Source organism: Diadema antillarum, unplaced genomic scaffold, assembly GCF_040938485.1.
Source record: "Diadema antillarum isolate AM-2024a unplaced genomic scaffold, OU_Dant_1.0 seq00000285_RagTag, whole genome shotgun sequence".
Taxonomy (NCBI): Eukaryota; Metazoa; Echinodermata; class Echinoidea; order Diadematoida; family Diadematidae; genus Diadema; species Diadema antillarum.
In genome coordinates this window covers 1096255-1116052 of record NW_027271313.1, presented here as the reverse complement: position 1 = coordinate 1116052, position 19798 = coordinate 1096255, and the positions used below count along the sequence as shown (strand labels likewise).

The window sequence follows — 19798 nt, the reverse complement described above, 5'->3', positions numbered from 1 at the left end:
CCCTGTAAGTGCCTACATACAAACTATGGAATACCACCTGTGGCATAATTATTTTATCACTGAATAAACCTTTTTTTCCGACCATTACACCAGCCCCCAGTGCCTGCCCGACTGGCTACTACTCCCTGGGCAATGCAACCCAGTGCATCCTATGTCCAGGCGGCTACGAGTGCTCCGACCAAACCACTGACCCCATACTCTGCCTCAAGGGGACCTTTGCCGTCAATGGTAGTGCTTCGTGCCGGTCATGTGACCCCGGATTCTACTGCCCCGTCGATGGACTCACAGAGCAGATTGGGTGAGGTTCCCTCTATAGTTTTTGCAAGGTGTAGTGTTTGACAGATCTTCATCTATCAAAACTTCAATCAAACACCTTCAGAACTCAGAGGTCAAAAAACTCTCTTATGTACGTTATTATTTCATCTAGAAGAATGAAAGAGCATGGCACAAGATGTAAACTCTGACATATAGTTTGATACTGCATACGCCATATATTTGTGGGTTTCATGAATTTTGCGCCTCAGGTGCTATCTGAGCGAGTTGCACAATAAAAGTAAATATACATATATTAACTCTGATCCGGATGTGAATGTGTTGTGCATGTGCGTGTACATTATTACTTGATACAGGACACAGTACATGAACAAGGTGGATGATAGTACAGTTTATTAGGCCTAAGTCTTGGAGCACCTACTGTGTGAATGGATGCATGTACTTCCATATTGAACTCTGTCTTCTTGCATTACCTGTTTTTTGTGTACGTTTGATGTACTGCAAAATCGCAAATTTAACCCCTTCCAAAATTGTAGGGAAATCCCAATTCACACACAAAAAAGAAAGTTAGACTCACTAAATATATGGGGTGTACTGTAGATCAATGACAGCTTGTCATTAAGATGTGATTTGCTATAAGGCTGGCAGTGTTGTGTTGGAAAGAGCATGAGCTATTGGCTAATCTGAAATGACTTGTGTGTTTTGACACTAGATGCCTGGACGGAACCTTCAGCAACGTGTCCAATGCTGAGGACTGTACGTCCTGCCCAGCGGGCTCCGAGTGCCTTGACCACTACTCCACTCCAGTGGCCTGCAACTCAGGGTTCTATTCTCTGGGAGGCAACACTACCTGCACCGAGTGTCCTGCTGGCTACAGGTAGGTACTGTTTGGTACCTTGGTAGATGACCCATGGCCTTGGTAATGAGAGGCTACTTGGAGTTCGATGTTTCAATCAAACACAATTCCATAATGGTCATTTCAACAAGTGTGAAGGTACTTTATACTTCATGATGATATCTCCCTTTAAGCTCCTTCTGTTGCGTCCTGATGAGGCTCGTTCACCCCCAGTGATAATGTGTGAAGTGCTGTTCCATTTATATACATGTGCATTTTGCTAGTGAGTAAGTGCATTTTCTGCTCAAGAGATGGAGGTGGCACCATTTGCATGTTCAGTCAAAAGCGTATGGCACAGCGTGCCTGGTCGATAACATTTGCTGACTGTCGCTAGTCACCTGGGGCGAGCCACGAGGGGTTGGTATCATTCGCCTGCATCACCAACACAGTATATGTTGAGATATATAGCATGTTTTATGTTTGGATGGCACATGGGTAAATACTATACAGATGGCAGTCAACATGGCATCTTGTTAGATGGAAGGATAGTTTATGCCTGTGGAGATGTTCAGACGATGTGACTGTTGCAAACTGGTGAGATTCATGCCTCATCACGTCTTTGATTGACAGGTGTCCGACGACAGATGCCTCTCCCATCTTGTGTCCAGCTGGGCAGTATTCCATCCTGGGCAGGACCTCGTGTGAGCAGTGTCCAGAGGGGTCCTACTGCCCGTTCCAGGCGTCTGCTGCCCCCACTGTCTGTTCAGCGGGATGGTATGCTGACAGCCCTGGTAGTGTCAACTGCACTGAATGCCCAATAGGTGAGAGTACAGTATAGTGGAGTATTTTAACCAGGTACAGGTTATGAATCTTTTTTATTGAAGTTCTTGTTGGTTTTCATACCTTTTTCTTTCTACAACATACTCAACAACTCTCTCTGTTTTAAATGGGGGTATTAATCACATTGAGTGATAGTTCTGTTTTTTTTTTATTATTGTTGTCAAATGTACATAAACCATCTGCAACCAATCAGTTAGCTCACTCACATGTATGGATAATTTCAGGAATTGCAGCTGTTCCGATTCATTCAGTGCTAGTGATCTATATAGAATGTTCCTGTATAGTCAAATGGAATTGATCATGCAGATTCAGGAACTGTGTACATATATATATGTATATATCAAACACTTTTCAACTTCAAATAGAGAATCAAAGCTTCATTCATGTTATGGTGACATTGGTCCCCCTGCCATTTATTATACACTGTATTGCTTTAATGTACAAATTGTAAAACATATCAGCTATGTTTTTAAGAATGGTGATTTTTAATTCAAGAAATTCATCAAAATGTAATAAAAGAAATGTTGCTTCTTCAAAGTAAACATGAAATGATTTGAGATTGACAAAATTATCACTATATCATGCCTTGTACACCCTGCCCCACCAACACTTGGAATAGTCATCTCCCTGATCAAAGATGGAGGTGTTCCAGTTCTTTACACCTGACTCTCAGTAAGGTGCTTTAGAAAGTGACCCCCTACATGTCTTGTGTCTGTGTTCATACAGGATACCAGTGTAGCGATGAGACTAAGGCACCCGAACCGTGTCCACCAGGTTACTACACAGACCAAATGGGTCAGGAGAGCTGTATCACTGTAAGTCACCCTCACAATATGATTAGAAGAGAATGTATGTATGTCATGGAACATTTGAAACAAAGATCTATGATGAAGATATACAAATCACCTGATACAGTAGACGTTATGGTGATAATAATAAATGAAACAGAAAATTAGAAACAAAGATCTATTAAGAAGATGTAGGACTAAAGTATTCCTCCTGGTGACATATATAGTGGGGATGAAACATTTGAAACTAAGATATAATTTTGCATAAGATGAAAGAATTCCTTAAAAAAGTAAACTTCATAGTGACCTGGACAAAACTTTTGGAAGAAAGATCTGGGATGAAGATGTAAGAATTACTTGATAAAGTACACCTCATGGTGACATGAATAGTAAAAGAAGAAACATTTGATGCAAATATTTATGATAAAGATTTCATATCATACCTAGTCTTGAAGAAGTAAACTCCATAGTGACAAAAATAGGAAAGGATAAAACATGTGAAAGAAAGATTTATGGTTAAAATGGAAAGAATACTTGATAAAGTACACTAAATAGTGACAAAAATGATAAGGGAATGGAAATTCCAAACAAAGATGTTTGATGAAGATGTAAAGATCATCTCATGATGTCAAGAAAATGCCTAACCTTAATTTGTGCAAAAGATGATTTAATGAAGACCAACATTCATTTCTTTTGCAAGACGTGTTTGGGGTCCGAAGTGTGATGCAATCCATGATAATCTGATCTACCAGATGACAATCTTTGGCCAAGTTTTACTGAAAACTTGGGAGAATGTGGAAGAGCTTAGGGAACTGCTGTTTATGATGCATCTATGTTGTGCTATTCACCGCATGATCATTGAGAGTGCTTACTAGCTCAAAGATGTCACCGGATTAGAGATCCCCGATGCAGTGCTCAATATCTTATCTGGGGCTGCCTAATCATAGCCAGGATTTAGAAATTTGATGCTTCATTGTCAATTGCAAACAAAATGAGACAGAACTGCAGGGTCTTGTCACAGCCCTGTTTGAAACCTTTGTCATGTTTTTGTGCAGCACTTTCAGGTTTTTTATCCTGAGTTTATACTTCTTGCAAAGTTTAACTTGCTGTAGTGTTTGAGACAAAGAACAGTCATGTGCTTGAGGTATGGGGTAATTTTCATTGCATGCAAATCAGCTTATTGCCAGAAATTCAATTTTCAGATTGCCTTGATCAATTTATGGATACGCGATTTATGCAACAGATATGACACAGCTATGTGACTATAAATTGAGTACATTGTATAAGTTACCATCCGTATTGTCTTGGCATTTGCCCAAGAATGTATGGGTGTTATTTATAAAAATGTGACCAAGACATGTTGAAGATGATATGTGTTAGAAGCTATTAGCAATTAGGAACACATATTTTGAGATAGATTTTCCTTATCTGCTGAAGAAAAAAAATGAAATTACGATTGTTTGAATGAGTTATGCTTTTTGGTGTGTTTTTTTACCTGTCCTTGTAATTCTCTATATAATCAATCATTAGGCATTTGATGCGTGACTTAAAAATAGAGAGAATGAGAAAGAACTGCCATTCTTGATACTTTTATGTAGGGACAGAATAAGAGAAAAATAGTTATTATTAACAAAAGAGAGAAAGGGAATATACAGTCACACACTTGATGTATAATTGCTCAAGGAATGTATATGATAATTATGAGCATGAATCTTTGATGTTATGAACTACTGGCTATTACAATGTATCTTTTTTTATCTTTTTATTTTTCTAACCGCACTACAATGACAATGAAGTGGCGTGTTGTAGCGAAAAGTGAAGAAAGAAAAAAAAAAGTATCCCCTTTTCTCCCGCCTACCAGTGTGCTGCTGGAACATACCAGACGTCATCAACCCAGTCTAGCTGTGTGGAGTGCCCCGCCAACTTTCGTTGCCCAAATGCCTCCCAAGAACCTATAGCATGCGAAGCTGGCTTTGTAAGACTTTATCTGCCTACTAACATACCTTCCCTCACCTAGTTCGCTTTTGAAATTCCCGTATACTTTATCATGATGAATACGGTAACACCTGTTTTCAGTGACCCTATTGAAATAACTAACTTTTTGAACCATTACTGATTGATTTCATTTGTATCTTGATTGATTAAATTTGATTTGATTAAGTTAAATCAACCTTGGACTTATAGTTAGGCATGAAGTTAATATGAACTGCAGTACACCATGAAGAAAGTGTTACCCACCACAAACTCTGCTATCTGAAATGTCTCGTCTAGGCATAACTCTATCTAAAGAATGATAGACTCTCAATGTAGTACTACTGTTTACTGTATACGCTATATATTTCGCGGGGGTTTTATTTTTGCGAATTTCGCAAGTCGGGAGCTATTCGCGAAATTAACAACACGCGAAAATATTACCTTCCAAAATGAATCCCTTGCCTTGATGATACGAACATTTCAGTACTAGTATACCATGTCACGGCTTACCGAACAGACCATACTGGCTAAGCTTGTTTACGCACGTCCACGTCTACTTACGAATACTGTAGAGAGCCAACCCATTATCGCAAGGGGACCACTCGTCAGAAATCTAGCGCGATGGACTTAACCACTTCAAAAATGTTGAATTCCAACTTACTAGTTCGCAGAGTTTGGTAAGTTTTTTTCATGCAGTGTATAACTAGTATCATTCTTATTTGCTAGTAAGTTGAAAATTCACACTTTCTTTGCCACTTCATATTTTCTCTGGTCCCCCAATCGCGAATTTAACCACTCGCGAAAATGTGTGACGGCGGCAATTCGCGAAAATTTATGTACGCGAAAATTATAGCGTATACAGTATCCTTCTATTCTCTCTTCTGATTCATCCTTCCTAGAGAAAGAATTACAGAAAATGTAGTTTTGAATACATGCAAAGTTTAGATGCACCTGTTTAGGAAAAAAAAGAGCATGTGAACAAAACAATAACAGCACTGTAGTGATTTACTTTTGAATGATTGGTCAGTGATTACAATTGTTCCATTTAGAAGTGCGTAGTACATGTAGCTTGTAGATTAGACAGACTTCTTTCTAGCTAGAATTTCAGTTGTAGATGAGAAAAATGCATGCTCTATCATTGATCACCATAAAAGAAATAAGAGAATTTTCACTTCCTAGTATAGCTGTTTTCATTGCAAAACATCACTTAGTCAAAGCCATAGTGCAAACATGACATGTTTAAAATTGCATAACCTTTGCTAATGTTCAAGGCACCATCATTAGTTCTAAAATGCCCTATCAGAAGAATTGTTTCCCTTGTAGGAGAAAATATTTCATTCTCTTGTATTTAAACAATGCACCATTATTCAAGACACCAAATTATAATTTTTTTCTCTCTTTTTTTTTGCGTGTGATGGTGCATGAAGCAAAGGTATGAGTATAAAATGTAACATGCTGATGACTGTGACACAGGATATTTTTCTGCGTCTTTCAGACACAAATGAAATATTTTTACCGGAGTTGAAATGCATGAAAAACAAAATTAATATCTTGCTCTTCATATATATTCCCTTTTGTTGCTTTCTTAAAAAGAATATTGAATAAAGTTTGAAAGCTATACAACAAGCTGACACCTAACTGCTGTGTGAAAATAATAACCTCTTCCTCGCTTTAAAGCGGTTCACATCTTTGCATGTCAAGGCAGTTTTATGATTTGTTTCACACTGGGTCTTTTCTGGCAGTTTTCAACAAGTGGATCGACAAGCTGTGCATCCTGCCCTGTGGGCCAGGCTTGTGGCTCAGGAGGTCAAGGGTTATGCCAGGTAAGTGACCTTTGACTTCAAGTTCAACTATTAGACCTTGTTATACCTTATCAAACATTTAACAGCAAACTTAGATTTTGTGAGAATGACGTTGAGACTGCGTGGTAGTAGAAGTGCGCTGTCCAGCTTGACTGAGGTTGGCCTTAAGGTGGGCTTGCATTTACCTCCACCTCTGCAGTTGGTTTTGAGGCCATATTTGGACCATTACCAAGGCAGCCTGAAACTACATTAAGGCCAGCTGCTAGCAGTCAGAGTTATCAATTATCTATGTTCACCAGCACATTTTTGTTTTTTTAGTGCTTAATACATTTTGTGTCTCACTAAATGGCTATTTAAAAGGTATTGTTTGCCATTTGGAGCTGTGCTTTAAAAAATGTTCTAGTTATCACTTAGAATGTGTAGGTCAGTTGTATTACAAAATATTCTCCCATATAGAAATTTTGCTATAAAGCCTAAAATATAAGGAGATATTACTATTTTTTACAATAAACCATACTGTTAACTGTTTAGTCTCGAAACAATTTTATTGTAACTATTGTTCTTATTTTGTTTATTTAACAATACTTAAAGTTGATTATACTTATTAAAATTTGTGCATTGGTTGTTTCTTTCCCTAACTCACATTTTAGAACTATTATAAAGTACTTAAGCTGGATTTTTGTTGATCTGCAAATGATAAATAATGCCTTTAATAGTGTTGTATGTTGGTGTTTGTGAACCCTGTCCCTTTACCTGCCTGCTGATATCATATCAGTTTGACATGCCATGTAATTGAGGGAACAATTTTATGCCAACTTGTTAGACTATGTACTGGTCAGTATCTGTTTCTCTTCCACATCTCAAAGGTTGGGGAGTATTCCAATGGAACAGACTGCCTGCCCTGCCCCCTGGGCTTCATGTGCCCGTCTCCCCTGGGCAACCCCCAGGCCTGTCCAGCCGGTTCCTACCAGGACAACACTGGTCAAGCCACCTGCAACCTCTGTCCGGGAGGCTACTCCTGCCTGTCGGTCAGTGGGACTCCTGTGGCCTGTGATGAGGGGTACTATAGTCTGAGCGGTCAGCAGGTGTGCAGCGTGTGCACGGCCGGTCAGTGGAGCGAGCAGGGGTCAGCGTCATGCAGCCTGTGTCCAGCCGGTCATGAGTGCCTGAATGGGACGGACCGCATCCTGCCCAGGAATTGTTCAGCCGGTTACTATGCAGCAGCAGGAGCAGGGATCTGTTCACCATGCCCTCTCGGTGAGTGTCTGTCATTCTGCCCTTACTTGTCAGGTTTTGCAAAACACAAAAGTCTTAAAACTTTTCATTAGCAATAGAAATGCTGAGAATACCTAGCTCTCACAGCCTGAGCAGATACCCTTATACTATGGGGGTGATTACATAATATTGAAGCAAATTCTATCATTAGCATTCCCATTCTTAAGATCCACATTATTTCTTGATTTCTCATCTGGTGGATAAAAAAAGAAAAGATAGAAGATATTGCAAAATGGATTCCGTGTTGATAGTGAACAACTACACTGTACCTGCTATTAAAACTTGCAGTACATGCCACTATCAAATCAGTGATGAATCAGCTTGTGTTAACCCTAAAAAGACTGGGCTATTTTGGTAGCTCGAAAAACTGGGGGGGGGGGGCCTAAAGGGCCCCCCTTAAGATCTCGGCCATGGATCGCGCGATCACCGCGGAAATTTGCACAATGGTAGTGTGCGATGTAATCTATAAGATCGTATATTTAAATTTTACAAAATTATCTTCTTTTATTTTATTTTGATTAATTATGCTAATTTATGCAAGAAATCAGACTCTTTGATATAAATCAGTAAATAAAGCTCAAAAAGTGCTCATTTTTGGTCTGATTATTCTTTGTGGCATTCTTAGTAAATGCACTTGAAAAAATTATTAATTTTATTGTTTTATGAATTTCTTATGTATTTCTGTGTTTTTTCGACCTTTTGTTTTTCTTGTTTTTTTTAACAAAATTTGTGGCAGACACTTTTTGAAGCATAATACTCCTAAAACAAATTAATTTTAGCCATTGAGAGTAAAAATAAGCATATTTATATGAACCATGTGCAAAAACTCAATTTGCATTGACTTTGTACACAAAATCACATTTTTGAGCCATTTTCGGCCTCACGTGCATGTACAAAAAGTTATGTAACTTCAGAACCGTACCCCCGGGCGTCACAAATTTGGTGTCAAAATGTGCGGGAAACTCGAAAGAAAAAAGTCATAGAGCATGGCGGCGAGAGCATTGCGCGTTGCAGAGCAATCGCGCAAAATGTCGAGGGGGGGGGCCATTAGGGTTAAGGAATCCCTGTTTTGTCGGTTGTCCATATCTCATGCCATTTAATGTCAATGTATCTGTTGGTTTTGTAACTTTCATTTATAAAAATTTTACAAAGAAAATGCATATTCAAGATACAATGAAAGTAAAAGTACAACTTGACATTGTAATATGACACAGGCCTGTTAAAATCAATGAGCAATATGAATTGTACTGCATTTTATAATGATTTCATAAGTTTAATAAGGTAGCATGGATTGACACAAATGGCAAAAGCTTGAAATATTGACAACCCAAAAAGAAACTGTAATCTGTATCTACTTTCAAAAGGTGTAGTTGCATGTGCGAGGTGCTGCAGCACAAAAATTCAAATGCGAGAAGTGATCTCACAAGGTGTTAACATCTGTGTTCTAATTGCAGGAATGTACAGCGAGGAGCAAGCCTCTACCTGTATACCCTGCCCTACTGGATCCCTCTGTCTGGTGGCAAGCAACCAACCAACAACTTGTCCTGCTGGAACATACAGCGGCCTTGGAGAGGTGAGATGGTTATTTCTGATTAGTCCAATTGACCATTCCCATTGTGTCTCTGCTTTTGATTGTGGAGGATTACAAACAGTATGGTGATCAAATCAATTTAGATGTCACCGCTTGTTTTGTGTTCTCTTTTTTTTTATTGTCATCTGTTGTAATTGTGTGAGCAGTTTGAATATATTTGGAAAGACATTAAACTGGCTGGCTGTTATGTTTGTTATGGTATGATTGAATTGTACATCTCATACAGCTGTATGTTGCACTATTCCCATTGCGTCTTTCCTTCTGTTGATGAACACTGTTAAAGGACAACTTCTTGTGACCAGGTAAAAGTTTGTTTGAAAAGTGAGATTAAAATTTTTTAAGCACGAACTGAAATTTTTTTCCAATGGAAATTTTTTTTTCCAAGGCTTTTAGTGTTCATACGCTGAAACATTATACAACTCAGTCAGCAGAAATTTGATAATCTGTCTGAATTAAGCCATCCCCTGTATTAACCCTTAGTGTGCTTTCTTTGTTGATTAGTACAGATGTCTTGAAACTTATTGCCAATGAACAGAGATTACCCAATCCCTATGTCACCATGGCCTGTTGAACTGAGGCACGTTTTGATACTTTACCTGAGTGGACTTACTACCTTTTACAACCAAGTCAAGCTTGGATGAAAAATCTTGCCAAGTTGTAAGCTATCAAAAGTGCCCGGATGCATCTTATAAAGGATTAAGCAGCGTCCATAAGAGGTTTCTACTCTTTCTTCCAAATCCCACAGGGGACATCATGTACCGACTGTCCAGCAGGCTACTACTGTCCTGACCCAGCCAGCGCCCCCCAGGTGTGCCCCTATGGGACCTACTCCGCTGCTAGGAATGACTCCTGCACCCCTTGCCCTGCTGGGATGTCCTGCCTGAACCCTGCTGAAGCCCCAGTGTCATGTGACAGTGGCTACTACAGTCCAGAGGTATGGACCTTTGAGGGAGATGAATGTTTGCACTGATGTTTTTGTAATTTGATTAATGCAGATTCCACAATTTTTGGAGTTGCTGATGATTGATAGCATTGGGAGAGGGAACATAAAAATTGATATTGTTGATGCTTAGGAATAATGACACACCATTATAAAAGTTTTTTTTTTTTTTGCAATGGATAGATTTTGACCAAAAAAAATTCAAGTTTCTTGGAAAATACTGTTTTCTCAAATTGCAATGTCTATTATGTTAAAGATGAAAATACTGTTTTTCCATCAAAAATATGCCTTCTCAACTCTCAGAACACTGCAAAGCTATTTACAAGGTTGGCATTCATGTGTTGTAGCATAAACTTACAAATGTGATATTTTACAATGGATGGCTGGAATTCTACTGACCTCGACTGAATGTCTCACTGTTCAGACACAATCCCTTTTTCCCAATCAGATGGGCCCAATCTGCTACTCCTGTCCTGCCGGCATGGCCTGCACCATCTCGAGCACATCCAACTGCTCGGCGGGCGAGTACAGCCTCTCCGGGCAGTCGTCCTGTACCACTTGTCCCTCTGGCTATGCCTGCCCCTTTGTTGACCAAGGTCCAGTGGCCTGTGCCAGTGGTCAGTCCACCAATGGATCAATGGGCAGTACAGAGTGCTATGACTGTCCAGCGGGCTCCTACTGCTCAGACCCTACGTAAGTCTCTCTGGCATATTTGTGCAGCATGAGTTCTATATAGACCTTGTGCACTAATACGGGTCCTAAGCACACCAATAGTTTGAGAATGATTTTCATAAATCATATTGTACTATGTCCTTGATGAAGTATAAGACAAAAGGACCCATGATTTGTTTTTCAGCTGTCATTTTCTTTTCTTTTTCAGTGACTTCATCATTTAAAGAAGTTGCATGAATGTGAAAATAGCCTTCTGATGTATTTTTGTTCGTAGCCAGCAATAATTCAGTCACAAATTGTAATGATGCCCCAATACATTAAATAGCTACCTGGCAAGAAATACTCGATGATATGGCATACATTTTGTCAAACCAAGACCATTTTTGCCCGTCTTCTGTGACATTTACCTTCCTGCTCTTTTTGAATGTCATATATTTTATGATTTTGTGATTATTGGGGTTTTTTTCCACTTGTAGGCTTGAACCAGGAACCTGTGGTTCAGGTACATACAGCTTGGGTCTAGCGACGGCCTGCACAAGCTGCCCAGCAGGCTTCGAATGTCCGGTAACTGACCAAGCCCCTGTGGCTTGCCAGCCAGGGTTCTATTCCACAGGGTCACAGACGTCCTGCACTGGATGTCCAGTGGGCCAGGCCTGTCCGTCCACCAAGGATCCGACTGTGATAGAAACATGTGCACAAGGTGAGCTCTTAACACAGACTGCAAACATGAAACATAAAACACTGCAAACGTGAAACTATCAAGAAACAAGAACTGCAGTTTTAAACCCATTGATGGTATACAAACCTTGAAATATGTCTATATTGGCAATGTAATCACAAGTTATGAACTAACTGAACAGACTTTTTGCGAAATCTACTTGCTTCTGCCTATTTTATAAAATGATATCCTCAGAACAAGAAGACCATGTATGCTACAGTGCTGACCGCGGGAAACGTCACGCAAACCCCTAGGGCAAATGCGGGAAGCCCTTTCGTCCGGGCGTACTAGTTTATACGCGGGCGTTTGGACGCGTACAGACGAGGGAAGTCGCCCACACTTTCACGCTCGTCTAAACACCCGCATTTGCCCGAGCGCTCCAGCGCGGAATTAATGATATGAAAATCAAACTCTCCCGTCAACCATCGGCTACATGAAGGAAATTAGCTGAAATCGATCCGCGAAAATCTTTTGAAAAGTATCAGTACTTTGCCGGATGTTTGCTTTTACTTTCGGAAGTAAATAGCAATAACATTCATCTCCGGAAGATGCTAAAATAAATGTCGGATCTTTGCTTTGACGTTCGGAAATGAATAACAATAATATTCAACTCTGTACGATGATAAAAATAAATGCCGGATGTTTGCTTTTACGTTCAAAAGTAAATAACAATAACATTCAGCTCCGGAAGATGCTAAAATAAATGTCGAATGATCCCTTTGATGTTCGGAAATTAATAACACTAATATTCAACTCCGTATGATGATTAAACAGATGTCGGGTGTTTGCTTTTACTTTCGAAAGTAAATAGCAATAACATTTGGCTCCGGAAGATGCCCCAAAAATGGCAGATGATTGCTTTTTACGTTTGGAAGTGAGTAGCAGTAACAGTCTGCTCCATATGATAAAATAAATGTCGGATATTTGCTATTACATTTCGAAATGAAGAACAGTAACATTCAGCTGCGTTTGATGGTAAAGTAAATGTCTGATGTCTGCCTTGACGTTCAAAATGAAAAACAGTAACATTCGGCTCCGTACGATGCTAAAATGATTGTCGGATGTTTGCTTTTAAATTTGGAAATGAATAACGGTAATGTTCTGCTCCGAACGATGCTAAAATAAATAACAGATTGTTGCTTTTACATTTGTAAATGATTAACGGTATCAATCGGCTCAGTTAGATGCTAAAATAAATAGCGGATGTTTGCTTTCACGTTTGGAAATGAAAAAGGATAACATTCAGCTCCGTAAGATGCTAAAATGAATGTCGGTTGTTTGCTTTAACATTTGAAAATGATAAACGGTAACATTCTGCTCCGTAAGGTGTCAAAATACTAGTAAATGTTGGATGATTGCTTTTACGATCAGAAATGAATAACGGTAACTTTAGCCTCTTTACAATGCTAAAACAAATGTCGGATAAATCAGATAATTTTGCTTAACATTCGACGTCGTGCGATACCAAGTTGATTGCATAAACCTTCGACACTTCGTTGCTGCTCAATTTTATTTGATCTCGACATTATGGACGCTATACCTATTTGATTTAATTGTCCTTATTTTATCAACCTTCGACATCAGCCGCTACTTTATAGTTTTCTCGATCACTGACGTCGGACGGTATTACCTAATCAACTTTGGACATTGGTCGCTATTTAATAATTTCATCAACCTTACACATCGGTAGCTATTATTCCGATGTTCGTTATTCCGAAGGCTCTCTATTCCGAAGATTCGTTATTCAGAAGGTATATTGTTCCGTTAATTTCATTTTCGGATTCATGAATCTTCGGAATAACGAACCTTCGGAATAACGCCACAAACGTTCGAATTAACGAACCTGTAGGTTTAGGGAATTTGTGTGTTTCGAATTTAACGACCCTTCGGAATTACGAACCTTCGGAATATTACGAACACCACCCATCCGATTATCAACCTTCGACATCGATCGCTGCTTACTGATTTTATCAACCTTCGACGTCGACCGTAAATAACGTATTTGATTGACACTTTCGACTTCGATCGCTGCACATTAGATTGGCAAACCGTCGAAGTGCCGATCGCTGCCTATTTATTTACTGGTTCCCCAATATCTGACTTAGTTACTGATTTAATCTACCTTCAACATCGGTCGGTCATTATATTTAAGTGGCCACTTATTGTCTCGAGCTTGATATTTCCCAATGGCGTCCACGTCCACACACACACACACACACACACACACAAAAAGATCTGAGTCTTAAAGGTCTAACGAGGCGTGAAAGTCATTGTGTGATGCTTTTAATTGTGTCATTCACAATAGTGTCACGGTCCCTAAGATGGATGAAAGAGGCGCAGATCTTAAGAAGCCACTTGAGTTGAAGTTTAACACCGTCTGTCTATTCTTGAAGTACACGATTTGTAGGGAAAAAAGAAAAAGACAAAGAGAGGGAGAAAACAAAGAAAACGTAGGAGAGAGAGAAGGGTATGGCGAAACCACCAGAGTGGCATTATGTAATCAACAAAGCTGCGTTTAACTTCCCCGAGAAGTGGTACTACACGTGCATGCATAATGTTTACCTTGGATACATGTACTGTAGGTACCCTTCTCTCCTTTCATGATAAAGTGTTTATACGTATCACATAACTATATCAATGCATGTTAACGTCGCAATTTGTCCAATCGGGGTTTTCCCTCTTTAAGGAGTGCTTGCTTTCCAAGAAAAAAAAAAGAAGGATGAAATTAATGATTATGAGCAAAACTGAATGCATTTAAGCAGCGGAATCGCGCTACATCAATAGCACTCCAAAATCTTCGAGTGATCCCGGAGGTCACTCCGAGTGAAAATGAAAATTTTCAGTCAAAATTCACTGCAATTTCACTCTAAATTGACTCCGTTTTAAATGTATCCACCCCTTCAAGTGTGAATGTTTTCATTTTTTTTTTTAGAGAGAGAGAGAGAGAGAGAGAGAGTAGGCCTACTGTACATTGGAATACGAATCTCTGCTGTGCAGCGATATTATGATCACTATAAAAACGATCAGTTCGATGAGCAAAGCACGTGCTTGCCCTGCCAGCAGTGAGTGCGCCATGTGGTTCCAACATACTCATCTTGTGTGCCCAGCGTGTTTTTATCACAGAACTCTTTGTGTGTAGAGTTCTGTCGTTTTTACGTTATGGTCAATTCATGACGTGTGAGTGCTTCGACTTGAGGCCTGTGAGATTGACAGGTGCCGTTTACGAGAATAAAAACTGTCAGTAGTGACTATCAATCCCAAAATCAGTTGCTATAGTAATCACACTAATTACTTAAATGTAGAGTTACATGTAGTTATGTATTTCGAATGACAATGCGCACATCCCCTTTATCATCACACTTTTGATACGACGGACAGAAGGCCGTTAAATTTCATTGCTCTCAATGATTCGATACAATCATAGCTTTTAAAAGGTCCAATTAAACAAATCGGACATGAAATCACGGTTACAGCTCGTTATTCCGAAGGTTCGTTAGTAAGGTTCTTTAGTCCGAAGGTTTGTTAATCCGAAAATGAAATAAGGTTCGTTATTCCGAAGGTTCGTTAATCCAAAAATGAAACAAAGCTCGACTTACTTCGAAGGTTCGTTACGGACCCTATATCATTTCGGATCCTATATCATTTCGGATCAACGAACCTTCGAGATAACGAACCCTATTTCATTTTCGGATTAATGAACCTTCGGAATGACGAACCCTATGTCATTTTTGGATTAACGAACCTTCGAAATAACGCCGCAAATGTTCGAATTAACGAACCTTTTTTCGTTTTCGGATTAACGAACCTCTATGGTTTAGGGAATTTGTGTGTTTCGGATAAACGAACCTTCGGAATAACGAACCTTCGGAATAACGAACAGCACCCGAAATCACAACGTCTTTATCTTGTTAAGATATAAGACAAAAAAAAAGGTCTGTATACGGCAGTGTCAAACATTCTTTACGAGACGCTGTTGCCCCGATTTCGTTGCTGTTCCCACGGCCCTCAGTTCATGAACTTGCGATGTTTCTTTATTGCGTGTGTTTCTAGCTTGTATTTGGCACTCACGGAATGAATGCGCGTACAGTATGGTAGGCTACATACTCGTGCTCTTGTTGTTGCTGAACATTTCCCCTTCACAGTGATTGTGTGGCATGATCGTTGAGTATGTTCAGATGGTGTTAGTGCGTTGATTAAAATGTTACCACAATAGATGCACGTGTGCTATAACAACGATCTGAGGTCTTTGCTCCGCGCTGCTTTCTTGTTTACAAACATTGAATCTTGGTGAACTTAATCCACTATCGTCCCCATGCTAACATGCAAAAGAAGAAAACGCTTTTGTTCTTGTTTATGTGTACCATGCAGTGAACAGAAGGTAGACCTGTAAACTGTGCCGCTAGGCCCTAGCTGTAGTTTGCACTTTGACGGATTGTCACTGCTCGTCTACTATTCGAAGCGAAATGAAAATCAAACTAGAGATCTCGTGCTGTATACTTTCTCGTACTGTGCACTATATATACCATATTTAAAATGCAGTTTGTGGTAGTACTTGTCAACGCTGTGTTTTTGGCTCAAACTTTTCACTCTCAAACTTACTTGGTTACGCAGGAGCGGATCCAGGGAGGACCGCAACCGGCTCCCGCCCCCCCCCTATATTTTTTTTTTTTTGTTGTTGAAACAAAAGAAATGTAAAAAAAAAAATGGGGGAGGGGTGCGTGCGCCCCCCTTTAATTTTGTAAACGCGCCCCCACTTTACGGAATTCCTGGATCCGCCCCTGTTACGGGATAATACCTATCAGAATCTTCATGTAGTATTTCTTGTGATTTTGGTGCAAGCTGCATGGCAGTATTGATTTTGAGACACTTCTATGGTCCGTCAGCACCTGATTCTCTTTATGTGACGATGTGCACGTGAAAAGCATTCAAACTTTCCCATGTTTTTGCTCTTGCATTAAAGGCGTATTAATTCACCACGTACATGAAACAAAACCCCCGTAGCTCTGAAATGTGAGTTATAGGGATAGAAACAACCGCTGGAAAAAAAAAAATTGAATCCGAATGATCGAAAATACAGTACACAATGTGAACGGTTACAGTTCGCTATTCCGAAGGTTCGTTAATCCGAAAATATGAGGTTTGTAACTTGTTATTCCAAAGGTTCATTTATCAAAAAAATGAAATAAGGTTCGTTATGCCGAAGGTTTGTTAATCCGAAAATGAAACAAAGGTCCTAATTCCGAAGGTTCTTTACAATCTATAAAAGAAATACTGATATCTCCTTATATTCTAGGCTTTATTACAAAAAAATATGTAGGATGCTTTGCACAACGGACCTATTATGCATCACATGTGATATCTAAAACATCTTTTAAATCACTGCTCCCAAAGGTAAACATATGACCTTTGTGTATCTACTCGTTTGTGTGTATGTGTGTGCGTGTGGGGGGGGGGGAATACTGTAGTTTCCTTCTTCTTCTTCTTTTTTGTTAGAGATTATCTTAGTTGATCTTGATACAGTGTACCTCTTTCGGTGCGCCCTTTCTCTTGTTATGTCACTTCATCTGTTTCTACATTTTGAAGCAAAGTAATTTGTTCAAGCATTGTGTGTGTCCTCGTAACCGTAATGTGTCATTTTGCGGCGATGAGTTGGTTCTAGTAGGCCCTATTATCGCTGTGAGATGTAATTTTTGTAATAACGTGTTGAGAATAACAGATTTTTGTTTCTGAACGAAAGGAAAATGACGGAATTGTTTTGATAACCAATGTGGATGACGTGTTGAGAATTCTGATTCCTGTTTCAGAACGAAAGGAAAAAGACGGAATTATTATTTTGATAACCAATGTGGATGACTACCTTCTATAAGTGATTTTTGGTGTGAAAAGAGAGTTTGCTCAAAGAAACGCTTCTCATGAATGGTCAACGAAACAAAATACATCATACAATGCAACGTGACTCGCGTGCATTTAGCAAACGAAATGTCTAGACCTCATTTAAGTTCAAGTAAAATGCATAAAACACAGAATAAGAAAGCAGACAAACTAACAAATATGGAATTAATGACCGCAGACGTAACGTATATAGGAAAACCTGACACCTATGCTTGAAGAAATTCCCACAAAAGCAGAGCGCAAGATAAAAGAATACATGTGCGTAGTCCATACAGGTCGTGATGCGCTCGGTCGAAATGCGTATGTCGCAGTAAACGAAATTTTAGGCATGTCTACACATGTACATATAAATACTTGAATTCTACATACATTGTATAGTTTTATCTTTACAATAATATATAAAACAACCCCTTTCCGCATCCCTAGAAGTCATAAAAGAAAAAAAAAAGAAAATCGCCCCTAAAGTTCAGGTTATGTTCAAGCTCACAACCCGTTCCCCCCCCCCCATGATGCAACAGCCCTGCTTAGCGACGGCGTTAACGCTTGATCGCACACACATAAATGGCGACAGCTTGGGTGTGTGAGAAAATTCATTCTTAAATGGATGCACCCCCATGGCACTCAGGATTATCACTGACCCTCCTATGCCTTTTGTCTATCCACCCTCCTGCTTTAATCCCCCTCCCTTCACCTGTTGGCCTCCTTGCCCATGACCTCCCATCCTCTCCTTTTGTTTTCTTTGTTCCGTGTCCCTAGCCTGTCCCTGACTGTTCGTGTTGTGTGAACTTCTTTATAATGTGATTGCTTTCCCTGCCTGATTATCATTTTGCCTCTGACAAATATTCTTCTGGAATCAAAAGCTCAGGCCCCTTTAGAGTATAGACTCCATTTTACTCCTTTGGCACGCCACTGATATTCGATAAGCAGTTTTCAGCATTTTTGTGTTTGTTTGTTTTTGTTTTTGTTTTGTTTTGTTTTGTTTTGTTTTTGCTACAGATAATTAGCCAATCACAAGACAGATATAATTCGATTCTAACCAATACCAAAATACGGTTGCCTGAATGTAAACTTTGGTGTGTTTGTGTGTGTGTCGGCTGCAGTGTAGTTTGAAACAACAGAAACAGAAAAAAGAAAGAGGCACGCAATGTGTGCTATATACGAAAAGCCTCATTTACCGAGAAAGTTGATCGCTTCCATTCTCCTCCCATGTTGTTGTCAATGGAAGCTAAAGAGAATGCTTTTAGCAAGTATACCATACCTAAAGAGGACCTGAGGAACCCGTTGTTTTGAATGCTGTGCTCGGTACGAATTCAAAACGCAGTCGAAGTTATCAGAATGCCATTATAATAGAACTGATAGCTCTATAGAAAACTTGTTTAGGTCAGTAAAGGTTGCCGTAATGCAATCTTTGTGGAATTGACTCATTACATCTGAGCATTTTGAAAAACGTGTAGAGTACTTTCGTTTTGCATATAAATGTTAAGAAATAGTTTGAACTATGAAAATAAAAAAAGTATGGTTACTTCAACGATGTTGAATAGTTCGATTAGCCGTGATGCATAAAGTGAATTCATGAATTCATCTGACTAATCCTTACCGATTGATGATCACTTCTATAAGCCAACAGTTAAGCTGAACTGCTTTGGAGTGATAAGACGCCAACTAACGAACAAAATGCCACATAATCGCGCGATTTTCAAACATTTTTGTGAGCGTCACCCGACCAATTTCAAGTGACGAATGTAACACTATTATATTACTGTATAATAGCAGACTGCTTTACGATTTGTAAATATTACGATCAACTGTTAATAAAAAAATAAATAAAACGATGAGGCAAAGATGAGGCAAAGTACGGGTAATTGCGTAAGGGTGTATTCCCGCCTTTTCTAGACAGGTAAACGATGAAAACTTGGTACATGTTGTATGCTATTATAATTATTATAAAATCCTGTAGCCAGAACTGATTTTACGATCATCTTTAACCTTTCAGAAAGTTCCAGTTTTCAACTTAAATAGTAGCGATAGCTTGTAAGAGTAAATTAGCATCCCTCTGACTATTTTTGGTCAATATGCATACTCTTAACCCTATTTTAACTGGGGGGGGGGGGTCAAATTGACCCCCCCCCCCACGTTTCGCGCCACGATTCTGCAACGCGCAAAGATTTTGCCGCGTCGTTTCACAACTTTTTTCATTG

The 19798-nt window shown here is 39.4% G+C and overlaps 1 protein-coding gene across 1 annotated transcript in view; it reads left to right on the top strand.

The window, feature by feature from the left end:
* Nucleotides 1-19798, top strand: part of LOC139729998 (uncharacterized) — a 49229-nt gene that overhangs the window by 21331 nt on the left and 8100 nt on the right. The window contains exons 10-20 of the mRNA XM_071640918.1: nucleotides 10-298; nucleotides 986-1150; nucleotides 1739-1929; nucleotides 2675-2763; nucleotides 4598-4711; nucleotides 6453-6533; nucleotides 7379-7769; nucleotides 9242-9360; nucleotides 10124-10312; nucleotides 10767-11011; nucleotides 11467-11690. Of these exons, the coding sequence (XP_071497019.1) occupies nucleotides 10-298; nucleotides 986-1150; nucleotides 1739-1929; nucleotides 2675-2763; nucleotides 4598-4711; nucleotides 6453-6533; nucleotides 7379-7769; nucleotides 9242-9360; nucleotides 10124-10312; nucleotides 10767-11011; nucleotides 11467-11690 (2097 nt within the window). The remainder of the gene's footprint in view (nucleotides 1-9; nucleotides 299-985; nucleotides 1151-1738; nucleotides 1930-2674; nucleotides 2764-4597; nucleotides 4712-6452; nucleotides 6534-7378; nucleotides 7770-9241; nucleotides 9361-10123; nucleotides 10313-10766; nucleotides 11012-11466; nucleotides 11691-19798) is intronic.